The sequence below is a fragment of the Trichoderma camerunense genome, assembly GCF_050948025.1.
Source record: "Trichoderma camerunense strain CBS 138272 chromosome Unknown V8C40scaffold_9, whole genome shotgun sequence".
In the NCBI taxonomy this organism is placed as follows: Eukaryota; Fungi; Ascomycota; class Sordariomycetes; order Hypocreales; family Hypocreaceae; genus Trichoderma; species Trichoderma camerunense.
This window is the reverse complement of record NW_028145361.1, coordinates 1,624,344-1,647,933: the sequence shown is the minus strand read 5'-3', so window position 1 is coordinate 1,647,933 and position 23,590 is coordinate 1,624,344. Positions and strand designations below refer to the sequence as shown.

General features: G+C 46.5%; 9 protein-coding genes across 9 annotated transcripts; 6 read left to right on the top strand and 3 right to left on the bottom strand.

Moving 5' to 3' along the window:
- Window positions 1–2,060: 2,060 nt before the first annotated feature.
- Window positions 2,061–2,923, top strand: V8C40DRAFT_266269 (carbonic anhydrase; the record flags this gene model as incomplete). The annotated part of the gene is made up of 5 exons (XM_083219741.1): window positions 2,061–2,155; window positions 2,214–2,293; window positions 2,350–2,406; window positions 2,478–2,700; window positions 2,794–2,923. The coding sequence occupies 5 exons, from the start codon at window positions 2,061–2,063 to the stop codon at window positions 2,921–2,923; spliced, it is 585 nt and encodes a 194-aa protein (XP_083073408.1).
- A 231-nt stretch (window positions 2,924–3,154) lies between these two features.
- Window positions 3,155–5,016, bottom strand: V8C40DRAFT_228589 (cytochrome P450). Its single transcript, XM_083212308.1, has 4 exons — window positions 4,867–5,016; window positions 4,581–4,820; window positions 4,281–4,527; window positions 3,155–4,221 (listed from the first exon to the last, which is right to left on the bottom strand). Exons 1-4 carry the CDS (start codon window positions 4,918–4,920, stop codon window positions 3,212–3,214), a joined length of 1,551 nt encoding a protein of 516 aa, XP_083073407.1. The 5' UTR covers window positions 4,921–5,016; the 3' UTR covers window positions 3,155–3,211.
- Window positions 5,017–5,541: 525 nt separating this feature from the next.
- Window positions 5,542–6,526, top strand: V8C40DRAFT_246083 (class I SAM-dependent methyltransferase). Its single transcript, XM_083216048.1, has one exon. It carries the CDS (start codon window positions 5,672–5,674, stop codon window positions 6,449–6,451), a length of 780 nt encoding a protein of 259 aa, XP_083073406.1. The 5' UTR covers window positions 5,542–5,671; the 3' UTR covers window positions 6,452–6,526.
- A 319-nt stretch (window positions 6,527–6,845) lies between these two features.
- On the top strand, window positions 6,846–8,534 carry V8C40DRAFT_266266 (MFS transporter; the record flags this gene model as incomplete). The annotated part of the gene is made up of 3 exons (XM_083219740.1): window positions 6,846–7,120; window positions 7,191–7,647; window positions 7,701–8,534. 3 exons carry the CDS (start codon window positions 6,846–6,848, stop codon window positions 8,532–8,534), a joined length of 1,566 nt encoding a protein of 521 aa, XP_083073405.1.
- Window positions 8,535–8,760: 226 nt separating this feature from the next.
- On the bottom strand, window positions 8,761–9,846 carry V8C40DRAFT_287797 (NAD/NADP octopine/nopaline dehydrogenase family protein; the record flags this gene model as incomplete). The annotated part of the gene is made up of 1 exon (XM_083222788.1): window positions 8,761–9,846. One exon carries the CDS (start codon window positions 9,844–9,846, stop codon window positions 8,761–8,763), a length of 1,086 nt encoding a protein of 361 aa, XP_083073404.1.
- Window positions 9,847–10,873: 1,027 nt separating this feature from the next.
- V8C40DRAFT_275099 (transferase family domain-containing protein) lies at window positions 10,874–12,244 on the top strand (the record flags this gene model as incomplete). Its single annotated transcript, XM_083220670.1, has 1 exon — window positions 10,874–12,244. One exon carries the CDS (start codon window positions 10,874–10,876, stop codon window positions 12,242–12,244), a length of 1,371 nt encoding a protein of 456 aa, XP_083073403.1.
- A 1,966-nt stretch (window positions 12,245–14,210) lies between these two features.
- On the top strand, window positions 14,211–16,519 carry V8C40DRAFT_287795 (ferric reductase like transmembrane component-domain-containing protein; the record flags this gene model as incomplete). Its single annotated transcript, XM_083222787.1, has 6 exons — window positions 14,211–14,404; window positions 14,477–14,730; window positions 14,794–14,905; window positions 14,978–15,232; window positions 15,293–15,391; window positions 15,451–16,519. Exons 1-6 carry the CDS (start codon window positions 14,286–14,288, stop codon window positions 16,517–16,519), a joined length of 1,908 nt encoding a protein of 635 aa, XP_083073402.1. The 5' UTR covers window positions 14,211–14,285.
- Window positions 16,520–19,530: 3,011 nt separating this feature from the next.
- Window positions 19,531–20,322, bottom strand: V8C40DRAFT_266262 (uncharacterized protein; the record flags this gene model as incomplete). The annotated part of the gene is made up of 1 exon (XM_083219739.1): window positions 19,531–20,322. One exon carries the CDS (start codon window positions 20,320–20,322, stop codon window positions 19,531–19,533), a length of 792 nt encoding a protein of 263 aa, XP_083073401.1.
- A 1,730-nt stretch (window positions 20,323–22,052) lies between these two features.
- Window positions 22,053–23,459, top strand: V8C40DRAFT_287792 (fungal specific transcription factor domain-containing protein; the record flags this gene model as incomplete). The annotated part of the gene is made up of 4 exons (XM_083222786.1): window positions 22,053–22,098; window positions 22,162–22,883; window positions 22,936–23,162; window positions 23,216–23,459. Coding segments are annotated over 4 exons (1,239 nt in total), but the record flags the coding sequence as incomplete, so codon positions are not given.
- Between the last annotated feature and the right edge of the window lie 131 nt (window positions 23,460–23,590).

Below are 23,590 nucleotides of genomic sequence, written 5' to 3'. Positions count from 1 at the left end.
TCATTGATGAGAGCTGGCTACATGCCTCGAGTATACTGTAATATGGCAATAACAAGACCGTTAAATTTAGACCTCAAACTGGGGTGACTGAACTGGACAGTTTTCTACGCGTTGAGCTAGGCTATAAGAGCGGGGACATTGATCTTACAGTGCTATCTCATGACTTAAGGGACACATGATTCTCAGCTGAAAGGTCTCTGGTTCCTCTTCCTAGTCTATTCTCCCCCGCTTAGAGGACAAGTACGTGCGGTAAAGAAGAAATCAGCTTTACAACCTCCAAAGACGATAAAATGGTGAGCGTTGGCCACAATATCCTCATACAAGGCCTTGGACGATGGTTTTGGCGGATAAATGCAAACATGTTCTACCTCTAGGCAGCGATGGAGAATTGGAGGCTGTTTTTACCTTGGCGCAGGTACACTGGCACATCCTTAGTCTTACTGCTTCGTACATGAGTGAAGTCCTTAGATTGCGCCGAATAGACTTCTAGATCTATATTCTTTTCGGCCTCGTCGGCAGCATCACTCTACGAATTCACTCTCGGCCACTACATTTATTTATTTTTTTCCGAAAAGAGAAATACATCTTAGTATTGGTTCTAGACAGCTTGTTCCTTTTATGTGGGTAATCCCAAAAGCTGTATCTGAGAGGGGGAAAGACGATGAAAGGCCGCGGACTATATGTTATCGAGGCCAGCATATTGGGGTATGGCTGGATCTCATTTATGAACATTGAAAACACGGCGGTTGGGATATTACTTTGCAATCCATATGCATCTGCGAATTTTCCTTTGTACAGGAACTCCGGGAACCCCAGCATTATGTACATGGCGACTAGTCATGGGGCTCGACGCTTACAATTATCCCCGCATAGATTCGGACACAATTATGTCACAACTGTTGGAAGGAAAGGCGCGATTATGCAGCAACTTTGTGATTCCCTTGTATCAAGAATGAACAAGGATTAAGATGAGTAAAATAGAGGAGAGAGGGCGTCTAGAACACAGAATTTATCATTTTTATGGGAAAGTTTGACGAATTGCGACGCGGCTAGCTCACCAATCTGGAATTCAAAGCTAATTTTCATACTTCAGGAACCAATCTCGGTATACCCATGGCCTTATAGAAAGATGAAGAGGGATTTGATGTATTTTGAAAGTCTCCGCGTGTGAGCTTAGTTGTATTAACTGTTTTGGTCCATGTGTCAGCACGACGTACTTGTAGACGACGGATGATGAACTAATTGCATCTCTAGAAAGGTCTGCGTTCTAAGCTAGCCTAGCTGATGTGTCATCCCTCCGAGCATTACCTGTCCATACCTAATGATATCCGTGAACATAGACAGGGAAGCAAAATGAGGTGACGACGCCAATCCGACCAAGCCAATTCACAGAACATAATAAACATGATACCTTGTCTTCGCAGGCATCCTGAGGGAGTTCCCAACAATAAACAAAGACAGACTACATGGACAGAAGTATACAGACGAGTCGGTGTGGACTATTGATGACGCATTATAAGCTTTAAGTGCCAGATGTTATCACCCTGGAGAATTTGATTTCTCAAAGAGTATCCACTATACACGGCTACACCAGGCTCGGATGCATTACATTCAATTTTTACAACTAAAATAATGAGACTATGAAATACTATAGTGACTATTAGCAACTTTTAGTGAGGGATTGATGTGGGAGAGCCGATTGCTAGAGGTACAAGTCAGAAGCAGCGGGTGTGTAATTACAAAGCAACAAAGGAACACCAGATAGCTTCCGCCATGGCTCGGAGTATCCCATAATGAAGCTGAGAACATTATTCACAGCGTGAAGTAATCTTTAGGCGGTCACTATGACTATGCTCTAAAACTGCAAATACTTACCTAACAATTGCAGAAGCAAAATATGTACATAGTTTATGGCCTTGTTAATAGATATATAAAGGCTGGTTGCGCCTCGAACTACCGAGAGACCTCTGCACTCATGTATAAAAGGCTTTCCACAGTCATCATTTTGAGATATTTCTACGAGTATATATCCGATTTGATTGTGCGATAAGTTATTTGATATGGCGAATCATCACTTTGGCAATGCGGACGGCAAGCCTGCCAACTATAAACCAGCGTATCGCCCGACAGTCGAGGAGCTGCTCCAGCGTAACAAGTACTACTCCTTGAACCATGTACTGTTCACTTGAATACTTGTCTGACATCGCGTATAGGGAGTACGCGACCACTGTGCATAAACCTTGGCCTGACTTGGGCGAGTTGCTGGAATGGACTTCGCCGTCTACTATTGTCAGTACGTACAATTTTCACATCAAATCCAGACGTTACGCCTCAACTAATTCTCTGCAGTTGCCTGTTCTGATCCACGATGCGATCCTCAGCAATTCATGCAAGGGAGAAGGGGTGGTAAGCCTCACGATTGTTCTTAGTCTTCGCCATGCTTCCTCGATACATGATGCTGAGCTGCATATTTACAGAAATTGCTGCAATTAGAAATCTAGGTGGTCAGGTCGAGATCAGCATTGTGGATATCGCTACTCTAGACAGCGAGTTTCAGTTCAAGGAGCTCGTGATCGTTCACCACACTAATTGTGGCGTCATAAGTTTGACGGCAGATGGAGTCTCTGAGTACTTGAAGGAGAATCTCCCCAGCGCCACTAAAGAAGAGCTGGCAGCATTTCCGATCACTCTTTTCTCAAAGTAGGTTCCCTAATCTTCTGTCTTTGTTACTAACCCCTTCTGTTTGTCAATGTCTGTCGTGATAACATAAAAGCTGACTGTGGTGTATCATAGTATGGTAGAGGGAATAAGACATGATTTGGAAGTTGTGCGAAAATCACCTTATATTCGCAAAGAATTGAAAGAAACAGCCAGAGGATTCATTTTTGACATTAAAACTGGGCTTTTGACAGAAGTGGTTTAAGATATATTATATCTTTTAGATCTCTACCCTGGCTTTATATAGGAGAACTAGACCGATAGAGTGCCTCTTCGTGCGTGACACCGGCACACTTTCTGATGCTACTTTCAATAGCACTAGTTCGTCAACTTTCAACATAATCCTTTAGCTTACTTATATCTCAGTTGACACTGATAAGATTCCAGCAATGTTTAATTTGATGAGACATAATCTGAATTTGGAAGCTGACTATCTCTACATTTGAGACGACACGCAACTCGACGAGTATATTTTACATCGCTTTTCCTCTTTTCACAACCTATATGGATTTACTCTCTTCAATCTGACCCAAAGTGGGAGCTTTGTCATCGAATGGTATACCTTCATAGGCATCATTTGACCACTCAAACCCCATTGCCGATTCACCGCCTCATGGTCGTTTCTGTCAAGCTCAATATCGAAGTTCCACAATATTGTGGCTGCAATGAGTCTCATCTCAAGATATGCTAGATTTTTCCCAATGCATACCCTAGGTCCTGTTCCGAATGGTAGCGATGCATTCAGGTGGTCATCCAGGAACTCCGCGTCCTCTCCCAGCCACCTCTCTGGTTTGAAGGTATCCGGATCCCTGAAGTTGACAGGCGAGTGTGTCGATACCCATGGCGGTACGGCCACTGTGGTTCCTGCGGGAACATAATATCCGGCAATGGTAGCGCCACCTGAAGGGACTACACGCTGCTGACTTGCAGGTGATGGTGGGAAGAGACGCAGAGCCTCGTTCAACGTAGCCTCGAGGTACGTCAATTTTCTAACATTATCCCATTTGATATCATCGTTGGCCGTAAAAGCGTTTCTGATTTCGGCTGTAAGTCGCTTGTATACACTGGGGTGAGTGCAAATGTAGTATGTCCACCCAACTAAAGCCGTGGCAGTTGTGTCAGTGCCAGCACTAATAAACAAGGCCATGTTCAGCTGGATTTCAGTTTTGGATAATAGGCTCTTGGACTCGTTGTTCAGAATGTGGTACATGAAATCTGTATGTTCTCTATTAGTGTCTTGCAGACGACTGGCTGTTTTCTCGCAGGAATTGTTCAAATGGATCGATCGCCATGAAGCAGCCTTCGCAGGGACCAGAAGCCATGTCATGAGACGCTCAAGCCACGTGCCGACACCGGATATTCGGCGTATACCCTGTGTCCAAGTAGCCGCTACGAAAACGTTGATGACAGAAGTTGACCACTCCGTGGCTGAAGCCTGATCCAGGCATCCAAAAGGCTCCGCGAAGCACAGGTCACCCATTATATCAAATGCAAGGTATGTGTCTGTGCCCGTTGTCAGCGGATGCGGCAAACGTAGAAGATTATAACATGCGGATTCATACACCAGTCTGAGACATTCACTGCCTGCTTCTCAGATACCGCCTTCTCGAGCACGGAGACGAGTTTCTGAACATGAATTTTAAGAATATTTTCCAGTTTGGCCAATGCGCTGTTAGTGAACAGGTATCCCAAAGCCTTGCGTTGCCGATTATGTTCTTTGTTCAGTGCTAGGCTCACGCCAGTCTCCCCATTAACGTTCCCTACGGCCCCAAGAAATATAGGACTCTTCTCCATGAGAAGGCCGCCTTTCTTCACGATCTCAAGTCAGTAAGACATCATAATGTCGAGTTTGAAGCACTTACGCGAAACCCATAGATCTCTTCTCGAGCCTCCGTTGTAATAAAACTCAGCTCATTGGGAGAAACTCGCACAACCATGCCATATTTTTCATGCAAAGACCTGTAGTAAAGGTGCTGATCTCCCTTTACAAGAGCTATTGCAGCAGGCAGCTCTGACAGGCTGTTTAACCAAGGACCAGGTACGGAACGTAGCGGGTGAAAGATTCGATTTTGTAGAAGACGAATAACAAGGCCAATGATGAACTGCAGAGAATAAGCAAAAGTTGCGGGGTTGGTCAAAGTTACTCACTAGGACAGCCAATGTATAGGCAACCGAGGTCACAGAGAGCATTTGAATCAGCATGATGGAAACGAGGTGAGCCTAAGGTTTCCTCTCAAGGCTGTTCTCAATTTGTTACTGATTGCGGCCTGGGAACACGAGTTAAAAATTGAGATGTTTAAGGCGTAGAGACTAATGCCATTGTATGGTCAAATCTATACGATCGCACGATTGCCTCGAGATTCATAAATGTGACTGCTAAACCTTTGACCAGTCAACTAAGTAAGTATTTAGGGTAACCGGAGTAAGAGAATATAAATTGTCAGGTTTCCAGGTGGCTACTACCTCGTGGCTGCTACTACCTCATGTCTACTCGCGTACAACAATTCTCCCAGTAGTGGTGGGGGATTCGTGCCAACCCTGGAAGTGGGACTGGTTTGTTCCTTGTCCCATGGCATGGTAAGGTCGCATTGCACGAAAAAATAAAAGAAGAGTAAAAAGGGAGAAAACCAGCTCAAAATAGCTCTCTTTGTGGGTTCTGATCTACTTCCGATGCGGATACAACCACACCCTGCAGGTGGACGCTATTTCTGCACCATATGGGGTACGCTCTTACACCCCTGTAGGATTCAGGTTGCGTGGTTTTGTTGGTGGGCATATGGAATGAGGATGTGATTCAGCGTGGAGCCTGTCACAGCTCTGTTTGCCACACCTATGGGCTTTATAATATGGTGCAGATACTCATGTTATACCTGAGAGAGTGGTCCAAATCCTAAATCATCTCTTTGTTTCTGGCAGCTTAATTGTAAAATTTACACTGGGATCAAAATTGAAAATGGGGGACACGGAGGAGCTGGCGACGGAATACACCCGGGTTAACAACACCCAGTACGGCACCGGGCTGTTTCTCCTCGAGAGACTCAATATTGCCGCGGGCATGAGAGTTCTCGATGTCGGGTGCGGACCTGGAAATCTCACAGCTCACATAGCGCAGATTGTCGGGGAGAACGGCAGCGTTGTGGGCATTGATCCTAGCACGGAACGCATTTTGATTGCACAAAAGATTCAGAAGCCAAACCTCTCATTCTCTGAAGGCCAAGCTGAAGACCTATCGCAGTTTCCCATGGAGAGTTTTGATGCGGTCTATGTGAACTCGACACTGCATTGGGTACAAGACCAGCCTGCAGCATTGAAGGAATTTGGTCGCCTGCTCAGACCAGGAGGACTGCTTGGAATCTCAGGCGGATCAGGCGATACTCTCAGCGCACAAGAGAAGATCAAAGCCGAGGTGCTATCCAGAGAGCCATACCGAAAGTATCCAGAAGAGAGCCCACCCAAGTTTCTCAAGCAGCGCGAGCTTGAAAGGCTCCTGGACGATGCCGGGTTCCCACAGAGAAGTATTGTCGTCAACAAGATCACAAAGTCGACCAAGGATGCCGATGAAATGATTGACTGGTTGGATGCAAGCTCATCCGGAAAGACGTATGGCAGCATTCCTCTGGAGCTTCGGCCGCGTGCAAGGGAGGAAATGAAGACGGAATGGAACAAACTTCTCGTGGAAGACGGAATTCACATGGATATCGATCTCTTGGTTACTGTGGCGGTTAAAGCCTAAGCTATGTAGTGATGCCGCACTGCACTGCACTGCCCTAGAATTTGTCCCATAGAATTGAGTTCTGCTTGTCTGTCTTAGATCCCAGTACCTTTTATCACGTTTCTCCTCTTATGTTGGTTCATGTAGGCATTAGCCATGCTAGGCCACCTTGTGCTGCATAAGCGATGTCACAGTGGCCGTGACTGGGAGTGGGCATTCAGTACACTATCTGTGGCATGCCATGGGCGGATCTCATTTACCGCCAGAGGTGTAATCTTTACTAACATGGTTCCCGGTGAGTGATATTCTTGTTACTTAAGAAGAGGTTTTACGCAGGCTGTTGTAAGTGAGACACAATTATTCTGGCACTAAGCTCTCTGCTGAATTTTGAGACCGTGCTGAAGTGGACAATAAAATGTCATCATCGCGCACTCCAACACGGCCGTCGCAAGACATAGAACAGACCACTAAAGAAATCAGAACCAATTTAGAATCAATGGGAGCTACATACCCTGTCAATATTTCAACAAGTTCAAGTTCGAAAAATGTCAATCAACAGGTTGAATCATGCACGTCGCTCTCAGTTTGGTGGGATGAGCCAGAAGAGCAAGATCCCGAAAACCCTGTGAACTGGCCTGCGACGAAAAAATGGGCCAACATTCTAACAATTTCCATCATGAGTTTCCTGGTGTAAGCGTGAGAGCCTCCAATGGCCAGACGATTTGAGGCACGGCTCGAAGCATTGGCTAATTCTCAGCAGGCCACTCGTGTCATCGGTAGTCGCGCCAGCAGTAGAGCTGATATTGGTGGATTTCCACTCCAGCTCGACAACATTTCCAACCTTTGTGTTGTCAATATTTGTGCTAGGCTTCGCTGTCGGACCACTACTTCTTCCTCCATTAAGTGAGCTGTATGGCCGTGTCATTGTTTACAACGCCACGAATGTGCTCTTCGTCGTGTTCACCATTTTGTGTGCCGTCTCACACAATGAAGCGATGCTCCTTGGCTTTCGGTTTCTATCTGGGTTCGCAGGTGTGGCCACAATATCGATTGGCCCGGCGAGTATTGCAGATATTATGCCTCGGGAGAAAAGAGGAAGGGCCGTGTCACTCTGGGCTGTAGGCACCGTGATTGGCCCAATGGTAGGACCCATCATCGGCGGTTATGTGGCAGAGGTTCTCGGTTGGAGATGGATCTTCTGGATTATCTCAATTATAGTAAGCCCGCTGACTCAATCAAAAAGTCTCGTCACGTTAACCATCGTTATCAGGCCGGCCTCGTTACAGTTGTCGCTCTAACCATTTTAAGGGAGACATACCCTCCAGTGCTCTTGGAAAGGAAGGCAAGCCGACTCAGGAAAGAGACTGGGAACCCCAACTACCGGTCGAGGCTCGCCTCCGACTTAGGCCTCCAGGAGCTTGTCCTACGAAGCATCATGCGACCCTCCAAAATGCTACTCCTTTGTCCAATTGTTACGGCTAGCTGCGTCTACATCTGTGTGTTGTACAGCATCATCTACATATTCTTCTCAACATTCTCTATTATATTCAAAGAGGCTTACGACTTTTCTACTTTTGAATCTGGGCTAGTGTTTATAGCATGTGGCATTGGAACTTTGTCAGGACTTGCTTACCTGGCGTATTTCAGCGACAAGACATTGGAGAAACGAGCACACGCTGGAAGGAGGATTACGCCGGAGGACCGGCTACCCTTCCTAATCACAGTACCTGGAGCCTTGATCTTTTCACTTGGCATATTTGCGTATGGGTGGGGAGTAGAAGAACATCTTCATTGGGTGGTTCCACAAGTTGGAACAGCCATGACAGGGTTCGGTTACATTCTAATCTTTACAGCTGTCCAAACCTATCTCCTCGACACATTCGAGGATCACTCTGCTAGTGTCAACGGGGCTAATGCGGCACTCAGGGGTCTTGCTGGGGCGCTTATTCCTCTCAGCGGCCTGGATTTGTACAAGACATTGGGATGGGGATGGGGAAATTCCCTGCTGGCTTTCATCGCACTTGCTCTTGCACCACTTCTCTGGATCTTGGCTGTATATGGTGAGAAGATTCGGAAAACACAGCTGTTCAAATTAAAGCTCTAATGCCTTGAGAACGGGGGCCATTTAAGACAATAAAACACGTAGTAAATTCACTCTAACATGTATTGTAACGCGTTATCTATCTGTCAAAATAAACAGTTCGACTATTCCAACCGTAACAACACAGGTTGCTTATCATTTTGGTCAGCGATCCGATCCATCCCCAGAAAGCTAACTACGTGTTGCACCATTATCCAATAAGAACTCTACTTTTCTCTAAATTCGCCTGTTACAATCGGCTGACAATAAAGTTGTCCCGTTGGGGCGTGAATCTTGCAATTAGCTCTCTCCGGGAGATGTCTTCCAGACGAAGCTTCCGAAGGCCTCTCCCAGACTGGAGATAGTCGACACCAGTAGTCATTTGTGCAAGAACGATAATGGCCTTGATGGGTGACGCATCTATGCCAAGCTTCTCAGCAAGGCTGTGCCAGCAAACAAGCAGATCAGGAACGTCCTCTGAGATATTTCGGTTTTGAAGGTCGGATGGAGCCTTCAGTCCCTTGTGCGGCCCTGAATTCCTTGCCAAATCCACTAGGTCCAAAAAATCGTGGCCGTAGCATTCGTTGGACACTGTCAACGCACTTTTCATGTTGTGACCAAGTGCCTTGCCTATTTGCATCCTCACTTGATCGACCACAGTCATGGCCTTAGCAACGGAGCTTGTCAGGCCATCTCGATATAAGAAAAAGTCGCCACCAGTGTCTTCGATGCGACCAGCGTTCATCAGCATCATCAATGGATGAAATACGCCGTTTATGTTTAACAGGCAAACTTCGAGAACACTGCTGCACCAGCAAAGCTCTACTGGCATAATCTCTTGTACCGCATCGTATACTGCTTGACTTGGAGGACTTTCAAGTGCTGCAATAAAGATGGAATTCTTTTTTCCCAGAATCGTCACTACATCTCTTTCCATACGGCAAGAATATGGAGATAGATTGGTCTCTAGGACACATCCGATCTCAATATCAGCAATGAGAGAGAATAAGTTGCCCGGTATGCAGATAATCGTGTGATGTTGTAGAGGAAATCTTCTTAGTTCCTGCAGAACTGTCTCGTGTCCGGTAGATGGAACCGTAATGATGATAATCGTAGAGAATTCAATGATGTCACCCATTTCTGAGGTGATGCATACGGGCATAGAGCCCTCAATCTTTCCCCGTGCCGTCAATAGGCCAGTGTTCACGACCTCGTTGGCATATCGAAAATGGTCTGGGTGTGAATAGACCAGTGCGTCTATCCCACGGCTTTGGAGATCAGCCACAAGGGCGAAGCCGGATGGACCAGCGCCGATGATGGACACTTTTTGTCGCATTGCGGCAGTGTCTTATCCGTATCCGAGATTGTGATTGGGTGTGTCTGAGCCAGTTATTGATTCAATGTGATTCATATAGGTCCGCTACAGTATGATTACCTTAGAACGGCACCTTGAACGGAAACAATGAGTTTACATATGTAAGCTGCTACACTTTGAACATCATCCATGATCGTGCACTGCCTTTGTCGCAGAGACAGTCGACATGGGGCTTGGGCATTAACGGCTACTCAGCTGCGCAGGTTTTCTGCTACCCCCTGGATGCTGGAATGTGTGATTCAGATCTACCACGAGAAGATGCACAAGCACAAGATTCCACGATTCATGGTGTATATTCACTCCATACTTCTAGGCCATTCCAATTCCATACGCGGCAGTCAACTCACCCTCCTAACCATATTGGAGAAAGTTGCGCTCGGAGCGGATCGACAGGAATGGGCTGAGCAAGTTTGCGCGCATATAAAAGGTCGCGACTGTAATCTCTTTCCTGGCATGGACTCCTTACTATGCAAGTGTCTGTCACATCTGTGGCCCCCATCCACATATGCATGTACGAGTATTAGCCAACTAGTCTAGTCCCTTGATGGGTGCAGGCTTGGATCTTCCCTTACAACACGCCCCTTGTTGTTTGACGTTGCCCTTAGGATAGTCGCGCTCGATTTCGAAGATCAATTGACTAGTCTTTTGTAAGGTATTCCCTTCTTAGTAAGTTCGCCGTTCCCCAGTCATTCACGCTTTTGTACACTATCTTCCAATTGGCGTGTGTAACACCTGCAGGTCTGTTGACCTATCTGAATTGATTACCCCGTATATTCCACCGAATCTAGTTCATACATTCTTGCGAGGCATCAAATTGAATGTACATATCCAAGTAACTAATGCCACAGGAGTGACATTGTGGCTTCATCGCGCAGTAAGAAAGCCAACTGATCATACGGGAAGTCATTAGTGGTGCTTGCGTGCACAGTCTTGCTTCTCCATAACCGCTGCTATCAATTACCAACACCAAACTTTCTCACTCAGAGAAATGGACTTTTGCCTGGACATTTTTGGACAGCAGCCAAGACTCAACATCCATACGCAAATATGTCTATGCTTTGCGATGCCTGATGATGTTGCCCAGTCCACCATCGTGAGTACATTGGAATCTGGCCTTCGGCGGCTAACGGCCAGCTTTCCATGGGTAGCAGGCCAGGTCGTCGTTGAAGGTAATTGCGCTGGAAACTCTGGGGTTTTCAAGATCAAGGAGCTGCAGGAAATCCCCTACCTGGCAGTGAAAGACCTCAGAATGGACATCTCAGCTCCAACCATGATGGAACTGAGAGGAGCCAACTTCCCAATGAGAATGTTGAACGAATCCGTTATTGCGCCTCGCAGTACCTTTCCCTCAGCCGATGCCGCCAGCGGACGTGACCACGGCTCGCCTGTATTCCTTCTACAAGCAAATTTCGTCGGCGGCGGCTTGGTACTCACGTTCCTAGGCCAGCACCAGACCATGGACATCATGGGGCAAGGACAGATTATGCATCTCCTCTCGAAGGCCTGCCATGATGAAGCCTTCACAGAGGATGAGTTGTCATCCGGCAACCTCCAACGTCAAAATCTCATCCCTGTTCTTGATGATTACGAGCGTGGCCCCGAGCTTTCTCGTCATTTGGCTGCCACTGCGAATGCTCCATCTCGCCACGCTCTTGATAAGGATGAAAGAGAGCCAACTCAGATTCTCTGGGCAAGTTTTACCTTTCAACCCACGTCATTGGCAACCCTAAAGTCACTTGCTGTCAAGACTCTCCCAAGTGGTTCCAGCTACGTATCTACTGATGACGCGCTGAGCGCATTTATCTGGCAGAGCATCATGCGCGCCCGCGCCTATCGCTTGCCGCCCAACAAAGACACGACCTTTGCGCGAGCTATTGATGTCCGCTCTTATGTCAATGTGCCGGCTACGTACCCGGGTATCGTGCAGAACATGACTTATGCGACGTATGCGCTGCGAGAGCTTGTCGGATTGCCGCTGGGCGAAATAGTATCCAGGCTGCGAGCCGCTTTGGAACCTAATTCCACGATCCTCCCTTTCCACACGCGTGCCCTGGCTACCTACTTGCATAGCCAAGCTGACAAGTCGCATGTCTCGCCTGCCTCATCATTGGACTTTTCAGTTGACGTGATAGTAAGTTCGTGGGCCAAAACGAACAGCTACGACTTGGATTTCAATTTAGGACTAGGCAAGCCAGAGGCTGTTCGCCGGCCATGGTTTACGCCGTTGCAGAGTTTTGTGTATTTCATGCCTCGAAAGAGCGACGGCGAGATCTCTGTAGCAGTGTGCCTTGAAAAAGAAGATATGGAAAGGCTGAAGGCGGACAAACAGTTTACCACGTATGCAAGGCACGATGGATGAATCAAGTAGGAAAGAAGACGAGCCTAAAGGAATAGCGGCATGTATCCCATCATATCCAATTGACTACAGTGCTTCACTATACACATGTATCTCGTTTAAAATAAGTAATCAGTGAAGCTCAGATAATATTATGATACAATAGATCAAAATCAGTGATAGCTTGCTATATGTACAGCCATTATGATGGCTTGATTGGTTCAAGTCAAATCATTCACAGCATGACACTTACACACTGATGCACGATGATTTCATTTCCTCCTGGAGAAAAGAACGATGTGCATGTCTCAGGTTGTGGATGTACTTCCACGTCGAGTTTATGAGACTACCTGTGCTTGTCCAACAAGAGAACACCATTCATTATACATTCGCCTCGTCTTCAAATCAATTGGATCAATGGTTCAATGGCCCCCCGCACTGCCTGTTAAATGGCTGCAGAGCACGCTGCCCAGAAAAACACCGCCAAGTACCGACAGAAAGTAGCCAACATTCATTGTCATAACTGCCACCATACTAGGACAAGGTCAGCAGGCTGGTTAAACTGTCAATTCACGGTGTGAGGTGATATTTCAGACTTACAGTAGATAGCTCACTCCCGCGATCACTGTATCAAGTGCTCCTGACAGGATAGCCTCGTTTGCTCTCCAAGGTCGTGGCGTTGCCTTGATCTCGGTTATGTCTGGTGGGAGTAGACCACCACTACGCCTCTGCTTGACGACGGCCACCACCTTGTACAAGTTGAATCGTAATGCCAGCAACATACGAAACACTACAGCAAAAGCAATAAGAAAGATGCATGCTCCTGCGTACTGCCCGGTCGTGTTAGGCGTGAAAGCTGATGACCAAAGAGGTGTGCTTGTCGAGGTGAAGAACGCCATGATCATGGACTCCATGTTCATCGTCATGTTAGATGATTGCATATCCATTGGGTCGGCGGTTGAAGAAGGCATAGCCATGGCGGATGTAGCGCCCATCGGCATGTCCATTGACGGTGATGCTGAGTCCATGGTGGTGACTGTTGTGTTTTCGCGCCTAGTTCCGCGTTACGACGAGGGCGAGCACAAATTGGTGGAATAAAGAAAGACCTCAGAGGTAGAGACGATTTGAGCGGCTCACCATGAGTAGGAACAGAATAGGAAGCAACTTCGTCTGCCTCACAACGATCGACGGGCTGGATACGGGAACATGAGCACGCCGCCGGGCCAGGCCACCAGGATACGAGTCACATGAAAGACGAAGATGATAACACATCAATTCGCCGAGGAAGAAACAACTATGTGTGTCTATGAAAACGCTCAGACTACGCTACTGTAGGCCGTATCAGCTTGTTGGGATTGGTCATAAGTCGCGTATCCTTACCTACCTGCGTGAGACAGTTGGACAAAGAATCCATACATTCAATCTTTCGATGCAGCAACGTTTCTCAAACGACATGGGCTGGGAAACTCACCAGTAGGTATCTGACCACTAGGACATGGAAGCCGATCGAAAATACGTGCGCAAACTTGCTCAAACAGAGTCGTCACGCTACTGCAAGTGTGACCCCAGCTACAGCGGAAGGATGTTCAGAATCCATGCCATGTGCTTCTGCATGATTCTGGGCGAATGAGCTGCGATCTTGCCCCTGTCCGAGTCCGTTGTTGGCTTCTTCAGTCCCATATGTGGGATCTAGACACGCATGAATCGCCATTTGTGACACCGGCGTGGGGGCCACAACCCTTCACGACGACATCAGTCAGAGGAGTACACACCTACAGGGACGAAGCACAAAGCGATGCAACAGGTCATCAGCTAAGCTCAGCATCCCATTGGTGTACACATAATGTACCTTGTGTGTTATGGGCAGGCGCAAACTTGTACTGCCTTTGGACAAGGTTCTAGGGCGGCACAGTGATAGATGTATCCGGCAGAGTGCTTGAGCAGCGCCGGCCCATTTCACTCATCCTCTCTTCGCACCAGCATCACACACAAATGAACCCAATGTTGTTTTTGACGTGAAATAGAAACCAAAGAGTTGCTGATTTCCATTTGAGACGTATTTACCATGTCCGCCGCCTGGCTTACGCCGCCCGTCACACTAACGGGGAGTCGCGAGTTTACCTGTGACAGTTTTGGCTTCACACAGGAGCAGTGCGATTACTACCAGCAGCGTTGGCATTTCTGGTAAGTAAAACCAACTCCAGCAGTAGCTAATATACAAAGCCTCGACGGCATTACTAAAAACTATTTCACAAGGTTCATCGCCGACCATGTCTATGCGCTGTCGACAATCGCCTTCCTAATGAGCGTCCTCGGGATCTTCGTCATTGGCAACATTGTCTCACAGTTATTGGGACATCGAACATGGCGCGGCTCTTCACCTTGGCAGAAAGTGATCGCAGCAACACGATACTTATCTTACCGCGGCTTCCACGTCCAGGCGCTGCAATGGAACTCGGCCCCCTTGGGGCTTCTGCTTCTTGCGGCTGTAGGAACTATCTTTTTCTTCTGTAAGTTGACTGCGAGCTTAGTTGGATGAGACAGACATCGAGATTGACAGATCGTCTTTTCAGGCATGGATCTGATTCCCCAACCATATTACTGGCCAAGTTTGGATTTTGGCGGCTCTCCACCATTGGGGACAAGATCGGGATGGATGGCTCTGGCATGCATGCCTTTCGTCTTGTAGGCCTCTCGGATAACCCAGTCCAGCGAGCATTCGTCAAAATACTGACTTTTATTCCTCCTCTTCTGCAGCGCGACAGCGACTAAGACGAACTGGATCACACTCCTCACGGGTGTCTCGCACGAGAAGCTCCAGGTGTTCCACAGATGGATATCCTACGCCTTTTTCCTCCTCGCGCTTATGCATACGTTTCCCTTTATCGTCTTTCACATCCGGTTTCACGATATGGTCATGCAGTTTGAGATGGGCCTGATATTTTACTGGACCGGCATCGTAGCCATCATTTTGCAGGCTTGGCTTACCTTTGCGTCCCATAGTGTGATTCGGTAGGTGATGGAAGAGAATACAATTCTACCGAGACTACACACATCTGACATACTACGCAGAAACTTGGGTTATGAATTTTTCAAAGCAACACATCTACTCGCCGCCGCAGTATTTGTCTTGATATTCTTCTGGCATTGCGATTACACGTTGACTTCTTGGTAAGGGCAAAGCTGCAGCTATCAGTATCCCTCCACCCCAGACACTGATGGTTCCATAGGCATTACTTCATTGCGACAGCGGCTGTGTATATCCCTTGCTACATTTATCCATGGCTGCGGACTTGCTTCGAGTATGGTACGCGATCAAAGGCCCAGGTCACCGTTGAAGATGGTGGCTTCACACGCATTTCAATCCCGGCGAACTTCACATGGATCCCTGGACAGCACTGCTTCCTCCGCTTCACCGGCCTTGGGTTCTTCCAATCCATTTCGGCGCATCCATTCACAATTTGCTCCATGCCAGGCAACGGAACAGAAGGAAAGTCGGAACTCATTTTCTACATTCGCCATCAGCGCGGCTTAACGGCACGTCTATACCAGTCTGCTCTGAAAACCCCGAGTGCCTCCATTCCTGTACTTGTCGATGGCCCTTATGGAGGAATTAACCTGCAATCATATGCTCACAGCGACCATCTTCTTGTCATTGCAGGAGGATCAGGTGCTGGATGGACCTTGCCATTCATTGAACAGTTTATCATGTGTCAATCAAAGACCGTTGATGAACAGCGTGGACAAGCAGCAAACCTTGACGGCATGACGAGAAAGCCGGAAAGTGATGAGCGCAGAATTCACGGCCCATTCACTCTCCGTGTCATAGTGGCAATCCGAGAAGCCACTACTCGTTTGTGGTACATAAGAACTGTCAAGAAGCTGCTATCCCGATACGAGACACTAGAGTCGGTCTCCAGTATTCGTATCCAATTACACTTAACTGGGGAGGCTGCACAAGAGGTAGATCTAGCTGATAAATCTCTTGATCTCCCAGCAGATTTAAGCAAATCCGCCTCCTTGCCAGAGAACATCATTACCCAAGATGGCAGAACAGAGACTATGGCATCGGCACTGTTCGACGAGCAACTCGACGGACGGCCTCAGCTACCGCTGATTATCCAAGAAGAGGCAGCAAGGACAGCAAATGGAGGGGAATCACTTGCCGTCTTTGTTTGCGGGCCGGTTACTATGCAAGATGATGTTCGAAACGCTGTTGCAGATGCAAACCTAAACATCCTCAAAGGCTCTAGGTCTGGAGGAGTATATTTGCATTCTGAGCACTTCTCTTGGGCATGAATAGTTATCGTTCTTTATAATTACAATATTAAATTATCTACAGGCTGGAGCATAGCCTTTCTTTGAATCGGCTATCACAGCTTTTCTGGCCCTCTTTAAATATACATATAACGTCCATATATCCGCATGATCAAATTACAACTAACGTCTCAATAAATATTTGAGCCATTTTGTTTTAACTGTTCAGACTCAGCCACTCTCACAGTCTCTCTCTCGATGTGCCGGACTGTCTCTGCCTCGTATAACGCAAATGCATGAGCCATGTTGAGGGCCATAGCTGGCTAATCAAGTGACCCGTTGGTCATCCTTGCTTCTCTTCAATGTTTCAGCAATAAGCTAAGAACTTTCTCTAATATCTGGGGCTTTTTTTTTTACCGTTCTTTTCTTGGCAGCCGTAGACGTCTATAAAATTATTCTGCGACTGTCAATACACTGCAAGCTCGTTTATAACAATGCTAGTAGTTCTATGATTCTCAGAGCATGCTTGGATCATCGTAATGCAACGCTAGAACGACTAGAAGATAGTAACATTTACACAATCAGATGGAAATGTCTCACAATTTATGAGAACAAATAGTACACAAATTACTTGGTTCTTGCTTAGCTACCATTGTATCGTAGCTATAATAAAGTTGGGCCTCTTGATGGATAGACTCAGCTATCTTGTGAAAGACCTTGTGTGCGCCAAGACGGTTCTTCGGGAAGGCTGATCCAAGAAACGCCCCAGCAAAGGCATCAAAAGCGGTACCTGCCTCAATCCCAAGCTCCCATGTCAAGCCTCCCATCCCCCTCTGCACCACAGATATTTATGTACAATGTTGTCTAACGTAGGGATGGTAAACTGGAGTAATTCTATTACCCATTCCAGAATGTGCATTATGTGCACCTCTTCTTTAGCTAGTTCATAGTCGAGAATAGTTCCAACCATGCTAAAAACGATCAATTATGAACTGGGTCAGTTAACCATTGCTAGCAAAAGAATGAAGCCTAAGACATAATGTTGGCAGCTATTTAATGCGATCTGCAGAATCGGGCATTAATACAATATATCCCCATCTGACTAAATCTAAAATACGCCCACTGGACATAATGATGGGCTAGCTCTATTCGCACTGTCTGGGGTACTTAGTGACTCAGGGATATATGCCTAATACGATACTTTGCACTGAACGTCTAACTGGCCATTATGGCGGCAAGGCACATAGACACAGTTTTTCGTTGCTCTAAATGTTGTCCGCTGACCTAGTTCGTATTGTAAATATTCAGTCCATAACGATGGCGCAATTTTGACGATATGGCACAAAAATCGTAGCCAAGGTGGCGTCGGGGGAGGGAACCAAGAGTTGGTAATCACGCTTTATGTATCTGCAACAAGCCGATTTTCCGATAGTACCTCTTATGTCCGGTACCACGTTTAGGGGTGTTAGTGCTTAGGGTGGTTATTAAGATTACGGCCTGACTCCTTTATCACTGATGCCGATTCTCGAGTGACCACGCGCAGAGTGGAGAAGTAGGGACTGTTAAGGCTGTGCTGAGGGTGTCCGTAGGGAAAGAATCTCCATCACGTGTAATCACTTTTGATAGCTAGGTAAGCGGTGACGACCAAATACCCCTACGGCAATTGCAAGGCCGGTAGTCCTCCTTAGACATGAACTATAAATTCACTGCCTGCCTTCTCCTTCATCGCTTCTTAAAACTTACCAGTTCCTCAAACTTCTCATTTATAATAAATACATTACCCTACAAGATTAATTTCTGCTTTCACAATCACATTGACTTCTCTTTACGAAAAAAAAACAGATTTCAAGATGCTTATTTATTCTGCCGTCAAGAAATACAGGAATAGTAAAGCTCAAAAGGAAAGAGAGCAACGTGAGAGAGCCCAGCAATCGGGGCAAACTGCCTTCAACACCAGCAGCCGACCTAGTCACAATGTTAGGATGACTCAAGGTGCCAATCAGGTTAGTTAAAGCCTTATTCAATCCTCCTTGGTGGAATCAATAAGACTTTGGGGGGCTGATAAACATCAACAACAGCAAGACCAACAGCCACGTCAGCGTTGAGTAGCACTGTCTGAAGGAATAGAGTAGCATTCTTGCGCTTCGGTGATGCCATTGGGAATTGTAGGTAAAGATAGATACACTGGAAGAGAAGGTAGCAGATGAGGCAGCGGACAAGATGGTGTAATAGGGGATAAAGGGTCGTGAGATAAAGCCAGAGTAATAATTGCAGCGAAAATAATAAAATCCACTTTATCGGTCACACTATGCAGTAAGCGGTTGGAGTGAGCTACATTTGGGGAAAAGAAGTAAACGTTGATACAAAGTAGTTAAGAACCGAAATACCAAGTTTTCCAAAGTGAGGTTAGAGCTATAAGAGTCATACCATCTTCTCGTGCGGGCTGATACAAAGGAATCGGTATTAGTCGCTGTCTCGCTGTCTCGCATGAGTTTCCAAATGGGGAGAAAAACGGGGTCTCATAGGCGAGACACGTATTATCCGCTTATGGAGTCATGCAACCCGTATCAGTTACGACTCTGACATACGATTGGCTGCTACCGGAACGACTTGCTTGTTTCCCTCCGGACACATCCAATCACAGATAACATGAAGGACCCTTTCGATGCTAACGATATACGGCTAGCTAACATGCAACTTGTGTCAATCGGCTCGCCTGCCAAGCCTGCTTAGAAGATTTTTGAACAATGAGCGGAAGATTATTACAAAAATCACGAGATTATTGGAGACCCAATACAAAGGCTATCCAGCATTTGAATGAAGTAAAATAAAAGGTCTATCTATAGGATATAGCGATATAAGAAATACGTGAACACACATTCTTATTTGAGGAAAGGATTAATGCAGCAGTTATCCTTTATAGGGTAAATGAAACACAATTGTGCGATTTAACAAAACACCAGAAAGTAAAAATATGACAATGCTAAAAAGAGAGACTTGACTTTGAGAGAAATGCTTGAAAAGAAGTTCTCTTCATAGTACCGACGCGGTCGTTATTTAGACGCTGAAAATCGAGCCATTGGCTCCATCTCCTCGCCTCTTTGCTCAACATAGCTAGTATGAATGGTGAAGCCCAAAATTTCGCAGATAAGCGTCACAGTAACCTCCATCGCCGTAGACATTCCAAGTAAGAGCCAGGGACTGGTATGAACACCACCGAAAACGAGACTGCAGGAGTAAGCAAGGCGTACTATGACGAAAGGAATGCATATGACAATTGCAATGAGAATGCGCCTTTCGCCTTGGATGATATAGTCTCGATTTCGGTATACAAGTAAGATTTCCAGGATCAAGAGCCCTATGACGGCAGCTATAATGCCCGTTCCGACATAGCTGAGAGTAGCGTAATGAGTAACCGGGCTTCCACTTGTGAGAGTGTAATTCGACTGTGTTCCGCCAATGATCACCAGAACCATGCCAGCGAGCATAAGAAGCTCAAGAAGACGGCGGTGGGTGGATTTGATAAGAAGCGGACCTTGATTGCCAATGGAGTCGATGAGGCGGCCGAGAAGTCCATGTAAAGTAAGAACCAGAGGACCGAGGCCGACACCAAGAAGGATTAACCAGCCAATGTATAGACTCTGGTTGGTTGGTAGAGAAATGGTTGCCAATCGCATACCATCGCCAATGAGGCGAGCAAGAGACAGCATAATGAGGAAACGCCAGCCTGCACTTCTGCCAAAACCGTGTCTGCGACACAGGAAGATGGCACCACCAAGGTACAAACAGTAGATGCCGATTTCGCCGCAGGCAATGCCATCATATGCATCAAAGGAGCGGCTCATTGCCTCGGCTGTGGGGTAGTGAATGCAATGGAAGTTTGTAAGTATATATGTTAGATAATACACCGTGGGGTTGGACGTAACGAGTCAAAGAAGCTGGAAGAGAGGTAGAAAGAAGAAATCTCGAGTCAGAACGTAACATGAACTGTATTTTATAAAGTACAAGACTGAACTACAGTGATAATTGTATCCCTTACGATCGACACAGACATCAAGCACTGTCAGTAAAGATACCTGTGCTGCGCTAGCTACTGTCTGAGCCACCTTCAATATCTCCATACATAACCTTGGACAAAGCAAAATGATATCAAGCGACTAGTAGCAAATGCCGAATCGTATCCATCAACTGTAACGGCATGATGCAGTAACCAAGTCATTCTATGCGAGCCAGCGGAAGGCCAATTTTAAGCATGCCGGGGCGCAGGTAGCAATTTGCCTCGGCTAGGTCAAAAGATGCCAACGAGCAAGATTGATTGGCTATACCCGGTGCTACATTTACACGTCCCCAGGCGTGTCCAATCTGTACAATTATCAAAAGTATACGACTCCTTTAAAAGTTCCAATCTAGCAACCGTAGAGTCAGCGTGGAAGAAGTGCTCCACACTGTCGGCAACGATGTGTGCCGACATTCCTATTCCACATCAGCCGGGACCCGCGTTGCCGCGCTACGTCAACGTTGTGGCTATGTTTAAGTCAAGAGGCTATTCCTATGTAGGTATGCAGGTGCTCGCGAAATGGTTGCGAGACACGTCCAATCTTTTTTTGATGTTCGAAACGGATTCTGCATCAACCTCACGAAATTTTACTCTCCGCACGGGTGATTCAAGCGACAGCTCCCTTGGGTATTCCGTAAACAAATCGTTGTTGACCTTGTCAGTCGCTAATAGACGCACTCTTTTGACTCCGATAAACCGACTTCACTGAGCAGTATGGAGAATACATCGACGCTTGTGTCTTCGCCCCCTGACACATTGTCGGTGTCTTTGTCACGTTTTTCTGTACGCACCAATGCAATCGAGATGGCTCGGCGATATGCGGGAGTAGTAGCTAAATAATCGTGCAGTGTGATTTCTGCAGGGAGAAAAAAGTCAGGTAAGCCATGCTGGAGTGAATAAATCTGTAAGGTTGGTAATGTCTCCGTCCACAGCTAAGCTAGGATAGGTGCTCTCGTGAACAGCCGAAGTGTGCCACTTGCCGCCCTTGGCCTGGCGAGTGTGTCTATTCCAAAGAAACCTCAGCTCCAAGGTATCAAACAGGAGCCTCGAGGTGCGTGGTAATCGGAGATTTCGCAGATCTGTTTGTTGGACTTATTCGTTTGGAAGCGCGGATACCGGGTTCCTATACCCAACAAAGAAAGACTTGGACGGTTTCCAGGAGCGCCTCAGTCGTATAGAGGCAGCTCTTGAGAAACTGACCCGCGCTGTGGATAGTTTAAGCCCTAATATGAACAGGGTAGATGCCACTATCGCATCTGAAAAACGTTCACGCTTTGAAACGATCCAATATGAATCAGTTGATAGGGCAGAGACTAACACTCAAACACCCACTAACCAAAATCAGCTATTTGTTCCACCTGCAAATATCTCTATAGATGCAGAAATCCTTCATAGTAACGGAAGCCTATTATCTTATCAACAGCCTGGTTTTGGAAGTCTCCAATATCATCCTAGCTCATTCATACGAGCTAGTCTCGACGCAAGCTGTGGCATTTCTCTTTAAATGAGGCAGTAGCTGGCTTTTTTATCCCATCAAGAGCCCTTGGATATACGCTTATCAGTCGTAAGTATATTGCATTGTGTGTACTCTTTGCTGTCAAGACGCTGAATAATGAGTTTTCCCAAGGGTTTCTGAATGTCTCCAACCTAGCTGACTTGATCGCTATCAAGCCTTCTGACCAGATTTTGATGGAAGTCGTTTTTGAGCCTGTATCCGTTACACAGCGCAGTTGGGTACTTTACGTTAATTTTATATTCCTCATAATCTCCCACAAGGACCAGGAGCTTAGTCACCTCACCACATCATTCCGGCATAACATTCGACTTGCCTTAGATGATGCTAAAATATTCCTAGAACCAAACGAGGTGAATGTCCAAGCATTGACCATGCTTTCTTGCCTCGGAGAAGACTATACTTCTCCAAGCTTATCATGGATGTTTGCTAGCCACGCCTGCCGGCAGGCCCAAGCCCTAAACCTACACTTCACGGAGCAACACTACTCCACAGAACAACAGCGCCGGTTGACTCTCTTTTGGGTACTATTCATGGTTGACAAAGCATGCTCCTTGGCTTTTGGTCACCCGATATTGTTACCAAGTAAACTGTATGAAAATGTGCCCTTGCCTGATTTCCAGCATCTCTTAAAATTTCGCCCCCGACAGGGGCAGTTCAACAATGCTCATACGCACCCTTATCCGTCAACATTTGGCGCTCACCTCTTGAGTCAAAACATCAAATTGACAAGATTAACTGGTTTGATCCTTGATATCCCGACTAATGGCGATCAATACGGTGGTCGAGAGGGCTTAATATCCTGCCTTGATGACTGGGACGTGTCCACAGGACAGGTATACCTCACCTGTACATCGTACTCTCAAATTTCGAGCTTACATTCTATAGATCTTATCAGAGGCTCGAGGATTTGAAGCTGACTATGCTAATGAAGACCAGCTTCGTGGAATGTCTCTTGCGATTCGACTCATGCGGTTCAAGTATTTACATCTCCTCGTCTTAACATTATCAGATGATGCTCAATACGCTACTCTCCGACTGGAGTCCTCACGGGAGGCTCTGTCTCTTCTTCCATACCTTTCGAGTAAGCACCATGTATATAGAGGAATCTTTTGGTGAGAACGCTTGATTCTTCACTGCTAACGGTAAACTAACTTCGCATCCTCAGGACGCTCCTTTATTATCCTTTTACCTCATTTTTCGTGGTCTTCAACCATATCACGTCTAATCCAGAGGCACCAACCACGAGCGAAGATTTAGATCTGTTAACCACAACACTGTCATATTTCCAGTCGATGAAGGTGAAACTACATACACAATCTGTTGTTCCGTCTGAGTTGGAGAAAATGGTCGAATCATTTATTCACCTTGCACGCTCAGCCGTCTCAAAAGACATATCCAGTTACACTTAAATATCTCAGAACTCAATAAAGGCAACCAAACGAAGCTCTATATGTGTGAGCAATGAAGGAAGACCGTAATCGGTGGCCTTTTCAGTATTTTACCGAAGAATAGAACCAACGCCAATAGAGTAGAGGAAACA

What these genes read in the sequence shown, in the direction of transcription:
- V8C40DRAFT_246083 (XM_083216048.1), top strand. Translation starts at nt 5,672, where the DNA reads ATGGGGGACACGGAGGAGCTGGCGACGGAATACACCCGGGTTAACAAC.
- V8C40DRAFT_228589 (XM_083212308.1), bottom strand. Translation starts at nt 4,920, where the DNA reads ATGCTGATTCAAATGCTCTCTGTGACCTCGGTTGCCTATACATTGGCT. An exon ending in CCTATACATTGGCTGTCCTA is followed by an intron (nt 4,821 to 4,866) that starts GTGAGTAACTTT and finishes TATTCTCTGCAG; the next exon opens with TTCATCATTGGCCTTGTTAT. An exon ending in AGTGAATGTCTCAGACTGGT is followed by an intron (nt 4,222 to 4,280) that starts GTATGAATCCGC and finishes CAACGGGCACAG; the next exon opens with ACACATACCTTGCATTTGAT.